Raw genomic sequence first — 8,999 nt, 5'->3', positions numbered from 1 at the left:
GAGGCAGCAGACAGGACAGCCTGGAAGACCATAGAACCCAATTTGAGGATAAGTGAGAAGTAACCTCCTCCCCCCCTGCCCACAACAGTACCCTTGGTTGATAGTCAACAACCTTCTTATGTTATAAGACCTTTCTAACCACAGTGAAGAAATACACAAGAGGATCTAAAGCCAAACCTCAAAGCTCAGAGTTTGCATGACCTTGGAAGGCTGAGAAAGAAGACAGGTTCTCTTGTCCTTTGATTATAACTCAGAACAACAGGCAAAGAATTTGCAATTTAGGACCTATGCCCAAAGGAAAATCATATCCTTTGACCCAGCAAAACCACTACTTCTCCCAAAGAGAACAAACAAATGGAAAAAGGACCTGTGTGTATAAAAATATTTATAGCAGCTCTTTTTAGTGGAGGCAAAGAATTGGAAATTAAAGGGATGTCCAATAATTGAGGAATGATTGAATAAATTGTGCTGCATGATTGTAATGAAATACTTTCCTGCTGTAAGAAGTGATGAACAGGATGCTCTCAGAAAAACCTGAAAAGAGTTACATGAAGTTATGCAAAGTGAAGTGAACAGAACCAAGACACCGTTGTACATAGTAGCAACAATGTTGTATGAAGATCTACTGTGAATGTAAGTCTTCTCAGTAATACAAAGATCTGAGACAATTGTGAAGGATTTCTGATATAAAGTGCTTTCCCACTTCCAAAGAAACAACTGTTGGATTCCGAATACAGATCAAAGTATATTGTTTTTTAAATGTTATTTTTCTTGTTGATTTGGTTTTTTGATCTTTTTTTGTTTTCAATGTCATTAATATGGAAATATGTTTTGGCTGCTTGCAAATTGATTACCTTCTCAACGTGAGGAGAAGAAGGGAGGGAAGGCTAGGATTTGGAACTCAAAATTTTTAAAAACAATGTTATAAGGGCAGCTGTGTGGGGGGGGGGAGCACAGTGGAGCACTGGCCCTGGAGTCAGGAGTACCTGAGTTCAAATACGACCTCAGACACTTAATAATTACCTAGCTGTGTGACCTTGGGCTAGCCACTTAACCCCATTTGCCTTCCAAAAACCTAAAAAAAAGGATATATATATATATATATATATTTATAGCAACTCTTTTGTGATGGCAAGAAGTTGGAAATTGAGGACATATCAATTGGCAAATGGCTGGACCAATTGTGGTATGTGATTATGATGGAATACCATTCTGCTTTAAGAAAGGATGAGCAGGATATTCTTGTAAAAACCTGAAAACACATGATCTGAAGCAAAGTGAAATGTACCATGTTTCAAAATAACAGCAATATTGCAAAGTGATCACTTGTGAACCAGGACAATTCTAAAAGACTTATAATGACAAATGCTATCTATCCCCAGAGAGGGAACTGATGGTTCTCAGTAATAGAAATGGAGAATGAAATGTATCTTTTTAGGAAGGTTTTTTTTAACTATATTTTCTTTCCCAATACGAACGGAAATGTTTTGCATGACTATACATGCAGAGCTTTTATTGAATTTCTTGCCTTCTCAATGAGAGGAATAAGAAGGAAGGGAGAGAGAATTTGGGACTGGAAGTTTTGGAAACAAATGTTTGAAAATTGTTTTTACATGTAACTGGGGGAAAAATAAAATACTAAATGGATCAAATTTTTTGAAATAAAAAAAGTGTTTTTCTATGTAATTGTGGGAAAATAAAAATTAAATAATAACAATAAAAAAAGAAACTGCAGAATGGGACAGGGGAATGATTGCCTGCTGCCTCAAAACCTGGGTGAAGTTCTTCCTACTCTGAATGTCACATTCACAATGGGGCCCAGTCTTCCTTTTCACCAACTGACTGTTTGGTCTAGGACAAGTCATCGCACAGGGCTAGAGAGATGGACCTGAATTCAAGATCTGCATCGCAATCTTCTTACATCTTATTCTCTGACACATACTCTTATATCCAGTAGCAATGAGTTCTTGTCTAGTCTTTGAATAAGACAATTGGCTTCAGGCATTCTCTCTGCTTGTCCTCCATACCTACCACATTCTCCCCCGTCAACTCTACCTATTGCTCTCCCTGGTTTCCTTGAAGATTCAATTAAAATTCCATCCTTTATTGGAAGCCTTCTCTAAACCCTCTTAATTCTAATACCTTCTCTTTGTTAATTATTTCCTATTTATCCTGTATGTCACTTGCTTTGCATAGATTTGCTTGCATGTTGTCATTCCCATTAGATTTTAAGCTCCTGAAGGGACTGTCTTTTGGGGGTTTTTGTTTTGTTTTGTTTTGGAGTTTTTTTAGTGTCCCCAACACCTCTCTTATCTTTCATCTCTCTCCCCTCTTTCCTGCTGTGGAAACCTTCTGTTTATTGACTGAATGATTATTTGGTTCAAATCCTCCCCATGTCATTTAGCTGTCTTCTTTATTTCCTCTTTTATAAAATGGAGATAATGCCTACTTTGTGGTATTGTCAATATTGACTTTCCTATTGTAGATTTGGAGCTGAGACCTACAGATCATCTAATTAAATTATAGATGGGGAAACTGAGGTCCAGAGACATTGTCTTACTTATCCAAGATCACTCTGGCTCTGGAGAAGGGATGTGGGAGAGGAAAAGGAAAAGGCTGGTCAGGAAGAACCAAGAGATTCTCTGGCTGGAGACATACATGAAGAGAGTCCAGGCACCCGGTGAGCTAGCAACTAGCTTCCACTCAAGGGCCTGTGAAAGAGGCCAGGATTGTGGTCTACTACCTCCAAGTGCGCCAGCCACTGAAGGCTTTACTCCTGGAAGAAGGAGTGGGGTGGGTAAGGAGCCATAGAAGAGGGAGGAAAGCCTGAGACCTAGAGTAGAATTTGGGCCCAAGCTAGGCTATTCAAGGGTAATAAGAGAACAGTGGATCTTTCAACACTTCCAGTGTTCTTGAATGATGTTAATGAACAATTGAACTTCAAGTTAAAAGAGACTCGAATTCAATTCTCAAAAGTAATTGTGTGAATCTGAATAAATTATTTAATCTCAGATTCAGTTTCATGTACTGTATACTCCTTTCCTTTTTATCTACACTGCATATATGGGAATGCTCATTTTATCTGAGGTTTATTGAATTCAGAATAAAAATAAAGTCACTTATCCTAAGCCTCAGTTTCCTCATTTGTAAAATGGAAATAATACTACTTATTTTATTGCATCCCTGGGTTGTTGTGAAGAGCCTCGTGGAAATGATAGCTAGTGTGAGATCATCAATTTCTATCTGGAAGGATTCTCAGAAAGAAAGCCTTCATTTCAACTCTATTTTACAGATGAGGAAATTGAGGTTCACAGAGGGGAAAAAAGTGATTTCCCAACATTACATAGGTAGTAAATAGGAGAGCTGAGATTTGAACCCTGATACTCCAGCTCTTCCCTCTACTCAGAAGTCCATAATACCACAAGATCCCATCTCCCAGTGGCAGGGACCAGTTGCGTGTCCAATTCTATTACTCTTCTCCAAAGTCTTAGGGACCCTCACTTCTCTACACTCGGATCTATGCCACCAGTTGGAATCCCTAGGCTGCCAGGGTAGTTGGAAAATTGGATGATTCTAGAGCATGAAAAAATGCAAGGTACCCCAATATAGAGGGAGGCTCAATCTGGATCACCACAAAATCCTCTTGCTAAATTTCCTGCCTCCAGCTTCTCCCCTCTCCAAACCATTTCCCACAGTGTTGCTGAAGTGATGCTCTAAAAGCCCAGGAATATGTACCCTTGTGACTCACTTTTGTTGTCTTCTCCTTACCTCACATCCTTTGTACACTTTTCTCCAGTGGAATTATCTCCAGTGGAAGAGATAGCCCCTTCTCCCCGCATCAGTGTCGAACCACCCCCTCCCAGCTTCTCCTGCAACTTGAACACTCTATCATCCCAACCCTCTCTTATCTTTCATCTCTCTCCCCTCTTCCCTGCTGTGGAAACCTTGCCCATGTCTCTCCTCTCCTTAAAAAACCCTCTCTTGATTTAATCATCCATAAAACTATTGTTTCATATCTCTCCTCTCCCTGAGGAGACATAAATTATGTTATCTATGTATATAATGTTATAACCTTACATATTATATTTTATATTATATATGCTGTCTTTTCGTATCTATGCATCTAGTATCTTGAAAGCAGGGACTACTTTCTTTTCCTTTTTTTTCCGTTTCCTTTTTAATCTTTGTATCATAGACATTCATGTATAGTAGGGTTTTTTTTAATGGGGGGAGGCAATGGAATTAAATGACTTGCCCAAGGTCACACAGCTAGTAAGACTCAAGTGTCTCCTAATAGTTCTTAATAAATGTTTGCTGAATTATCTTGCTCTGAGGAGTTGCTAGCGGATCTATGGGAGGAGTGTCCTTCTCGCCACCAGCCCTGGATTTCCAACATCCCTTGGGGATGTTGAGGAAGGGCCACCCAGCCCTTCCAGTCACTGCTGATGAAGCAGCCCCAGCACTTCACACCCTGCCCCCACAGCCTGTCCACCCAGTCCATCTCGCAAAACGCAGTTCCCCCCTCTCTTTCCCTTTTTGGAGCTCAAGCCTAGCAAAGGGGGAGGGGTGGCTTCCTGTTTGGTCAGCTCTTCTCTGCGGAAGGAGGGGAAGGAGAGCAGCTCTGGTGACCAGAATTGGACACTGGGGAAAGAAGGGAGGGCGGTGGGGCGGGGGAGGGGGAGACATTTCAGCCTGTACCGAATTCTTTATTACACTTTCGGGACTGCCCAAACTCTCTTCAGTTCCCGGCTGCCTGAAGGCTCGGGCTCAGCCGGCTGACTGGCTCATTTGCATAAAGTTCGGCGGGGTCAGGGTCTTGGCGGGGTTCCAAGTCTGGGGAGGTCAGCACCCTGGCATCACATAGTCATCTTCGTAGTCCTCCCCAGCTTCAGGGGCAGCTTGGCGATCTGGAAGGGAGGTCACGTTATCCACGTTGCCATAGATGGGATGTTCAGCCCCGGAGCTATCCTCGTAGTTCATGTAGAGGTCCTCTGCGTCTTGTAAAGCCCCTCTGCTTAGAGGAGGAAAGAGTCAGATGTTAGGAAATGGTTGGGCTGGGGGGCGGGGGGGAGCCACTTCTCGTGGAGTGAGTGATTATAGACTTGGAGCTGGAAGGAGGGACCTTGTACCGTTCAAACGTTTTCCATCATGGCCAACTCTTTTTGACCCCATTTGAGATTTTCTTGACAAACGCACTGAAGTGATTTGCCATATCCTTTTTCCAGCTAATTTTACAGATGGGGAGAGTGAGGCAAACAGGATGAAGTGACTTGCTGAGGGGTCAGTTTTCTGGGCAAAGACACTGGAGTGGTTTGTCATTTCTTCCTGCAGCTCATTTTACAGATGAAGAAACGGAGACAAACAGGGTGAAGTAACTTGCCCAGGATCATCCAAGTAATAAGTGTCTGAGACCACATTAGAACTCAGGTCCTCAGAGGTCCTCTAATCTAACCCTTCCTTTTATAAGCAACGAAAGTAAGGTTCAGAGAAATTACATGACACACACACACAAGGTCGTACAACTAGCACAGAAGCAGGATTCAACCCTAGGACTTCTGGGTTTCAAGTCAAGCCATTGTGTTTATTACACCGCCCTGCGTGGTCAAGACTGGAGGGAGCTGAACAAGTCCAGGTCTGGGTTAACTCCTCTCTTCCAAAGAGTCACTGGACTAGCGCCCTCCTCGAACCCTTCTGCAATTTGTACTACTGCTCTGGAAGAGTTGGAGATGGGGATTGCCCAAAGAAAATATCAGAAACCTTGAGCAAATCACTTAGATTCTCCAACCCTTTTTCTTCAACTGAAAAATGAAAGGGTTGGAGAATCATTTCTGAAGTATCTTCCAGCTTGACATCTATGATTATCTGGAAGGTCAAAGTCAGAAGGGACCACAGGTCCTGACTAACAGCAATTCCAGTTTCTATTAAGAGGCATAATATAGAAGAGGGAGGTGCTAGCCCTGCTCTTCTCTGTACTCTGCTCATACCACATTAGAAATTTTGAATTTGGTTCTGGAGCTACATTGAAAACTGTAGGGAAGGGAAGGGGGTAGGAAGGGAGGGTGGAAGAAAATTGTGTGACTTATAAATATGCAAGTGGATGAATGTTGAAAACTTTCATAGCATATAATTGGAAAGATAAAATAAAATATCAATCAAAAAAAAAAGAAAAAGAAAACTGTAGGTATCCTGAGGGGGGCAACCATCATAGGAAGAGATCTAGAAAATAAGGTTCTAGTGAATGAACTAGGGTGATTTGGATTTGAGAAGAGATGCCACTATGGGGGGAGGGAGGTGAAGGGCCATGATAACTGTTTTCAGGTATTTAAACAGCTGTCATTTAGAAAGGTCTTGGCTTATTCAGCTTGGTTCCATAGGACAAAATCAAGACCAAGGGGTGCTGATATAAGTCCCCATGTATAATTTTAGCCACTCAAACCTAACAATAATGGGATGGATTGTCTCCAGAGCTCATGCAGATAAGCCTGAGATGGTCAGGCAACGTCGCAGAGTATGTTCGAGCTCAAGAAGTGGCTGGATTAAAGATCTTCCAAGGTCCCTGCCAGCTCTGACAGTTAATTCTGATTTAGTCAATAGCCTAGCCATTTTACAAGTGAAAAGAAAATCAAGGTTCAGGGAGGGAAAGTGAGGGGAGGGAAAGGGGGGAGGGAGGAAGCATGATCTAGAATCTAGACCTGATTCTTCTTCCAGAACTCTCTGGCACACTGTTTCCATTGGACCAATTCCTACTGGTCGTAGGGGAAATGGACAAGAGTGGATGGCCCATCCCCTCTGATTCACCTCTGAGGGTCATCTCATCAGTTATCAGTCATTTAAGGTAATTCATGTCTCTTTTAACAAGTAAAATGAGCACAAGAATAGCGTGCAGATAAGGCTCATCTAGGAATTCTGAAACTGAGTCTCTTCAGGACTCAGTCTCCTTCACTGCCTCTAGCATAAAATATTCCTCTGATTGGCATTTAAAGCTCTCACTGGTGGATGGAGAGTGATTGTGAGGGCTCCAAGGAGAAGGTCATAAGTATTGAACTCTTATACTTAAAGCCTGAAGAGGGAGGAGAGGGTGGGAAGGATGGAAAGAAAAGAGGATATTTGGGAGGGTCAGAGTGAGGGCCAGTCACTCACCTGGTCTGGCTGGGATCCGGACTCTGGGTGCCAGGCTCAGAGCCCAGAAACACATTCTCATAGAGCAGAGCCCTGGGGTTGCTTGGGCTTGGAGCAACAGAGAGGCCAGGGCTAGTAGCCACAGAAAGCTGCTCGGAGTTCCGGCTGCCATATCGGGGCTGCCAGGCAGAGGACGAGCTCCCACTGCTCTCTGAAGGCTTCCAAGGTCCTGGTTCAGGGTTGTGCCACTTCTGTTTCCTGTGGATTACCAGGACTATGCCCATGATGACCCCAGTTAGCAGCATCACCACTCCCAAAGTGATGCCCACAATGGTCCCAACAGAGAGTGTATGGTTTTTCTCTTCACACCTACTAGTGCAGTTAGCATTCTTGTCTCCATCGCTATGTGGACATCTGCAGGTCTGGTTGTTCAAGCTCTGGGTCGTGTTCTGGCCCTTGGAAGTAGGTAGCAGCAGGAACAAACACAGAAGCAAGAGGGGCAGCCAGACCCCAGAAACCTGCATCCCTGTGACCTAAAGAAACATCCAAAATTCAGGTCTCAGAGCTCTCTGGAGCCTGGAAGGAGCCTCAGGCTCCTAGCTGTGGTCTGAAATGAATCTGAGGCTCCTAGCTTGTGGGACAAAAGCAGCTCCGCAGTGGCCCTGCATTACAACCTTACCCCCCCCCCCCAACCCTAGGTAACTGAAGCAGTTGCTCCGGAAAAGAGGATACCACCTTTGAGCCCTAGCCTCTGACCACAGCCCAAGCCACAACCCTAAAATGTTCACTCAACCTCCCCAGTCTGCACCCTGGAAAGGCCAGAAGTGATGGAGTATGCTGCACCTCTACATATAGAGGCCTGGATTTCCTGCCCAGCATGGGAAGAAGGAAGGAAGGAAGGGAACCTCACTGGACAAACGGGGAGGGAATTCAGCATCTTATTAAGCTCAGAGTTCAGGCTGAGAGTTCTGCACCCCCCCCCCATCCCTGAAGATTCTCTCTCACTCACTCTTCCGAGTCCTTAGGCAGGATCTTAGGCTAGATGTCCAGTTTCAAAGCTATGAGGACTCCTGGAGGAAGGGGATGACTCACCTGGATAGAGAATCCAGAGTCAAGGGTGACTTTCTGAGAGCCAGTGTCTTCTTGGTCTCTCTCAGCAACTCAGTGAGGTTCCCTATTGGGAGAGAAGAGGAACAGGCGTAGCCCCTGTTGTTGGTAAGACTGGTGGGATGAATAAGACTAGTCCTTTGAGTCCCTCCCCTTTCATCCTCTGTTCCTTCCCCCTTTCTGCCCCTCAACTCTCAGAGAAGCTGTAGTTCTCACAGTCTGAAGGGGAAGGGGGAGCACAGTTCAGCCAGTCTGGGGTCTAGGCTCTAGCTTCACTGGGATGAGGGAATATGGGACACCCTGTCTCTTCTCTTCTGAAAAACTTCCCTGCCCGGAATGGACTTTTGCTTAAAACCAGCACACCTGAGGCATAGGCTATAGAGATGGGAGAACAAGGTAACTTCCCACCCTCTTGTGCTCAGTTTCCTCAGCCAAAAAGGGAGGGGATTGGGCTGGATTCCTGAGGACCCCTAGGATCCCTGTTATCAATGTGGCCAGAGCCAACTGCCAGTCCTTTATGGTGCACATTCTAATCTGTGCAACTTTTGTCTTTGCTTCAGATGAGTGGTTCTCTAAAGAGGGGGGGTCATTCTTCTCACTCCAGAATGACTCCTTTTCTCTCCCCCAATACAACCATCACTTCTGTTCAAGCCCTCATCACCCTTTTCCTAGGCCATCCAAATCCCTCCGGAATCAACCTTTCCCTCTACAGCTTCTTCCTTGTTCAATTCACTCGTCGTATGGTTGCCAGATAGACTTTTCATAACGCACAG

General features: G+C 44.3%; 1 protein-coding gene across 3 annotated transcripts; it reads right to left on the bottom strand.

Annotated features, from left to right (window-relative positions):
- Positions 1-1,133: 1,133 nt before the first annotated feature.
- On the bottom strand, positions 1,134-8,336 carry LRRC25 (leucine rich repeat containing 25). 3 transcript variants are annotated; one of them, XM_074204778.1, is made up of 3 exons: positions 8,129-8,212; positions 7,141-7,652; positions 1,134-5,014 (listed from the first exon to the last, which is right to left on the bottom strand). In XM_074204778.1, the coding sequence occupies exons 2-3, from the start codon at positions 7,641-7,643 to the stop codon at positions 4,843-4,845; spliced, it is 675 nt and encodes a 224-aa protein (XP_074060879.1). In that variant the 5' UTR covers positions 7,644-7,652; positions 8,129-8,212; the 3' UTR covers positions 1,134-4,842. The 3 variants fall into 3 exon arrangements, with proteins under 3 accessions (XP_074060879.1, XP_074060878.1, XP_074060880.1); XM_074204777.1 differs by having other exon boundaries at positions 1,135-5,014; positions 8,212-8,336; XM_074204779.1 differs by having other exon boundaries at positions 1,138-5,011; positions 8,212-8,336.
- Between the last annotated feature and the right edge of the window lie 663 nt (positions 8,337-8,999).

The sequence above is a fragment of the Macrotis lagotis genome, chromosome X (assembly GCF_037893015.1).
Source record: "Macrotis lagotis isolate mMagLag1 chromosome X, bilby.v1.9.chrom.fasta, whole genome shotgun sequence".
NCBI classification, from domain to species: Eukaryota; Metazoa; Chordata; class Mammalia; order Peramelemorphia; family Peramelidae; genus Macrotis; species Macrotis lagotis.
Note: the sequence above shows the minus strand (reverse complement) of the source record. Positions and strands in the feature narration are given on the sequence as shown.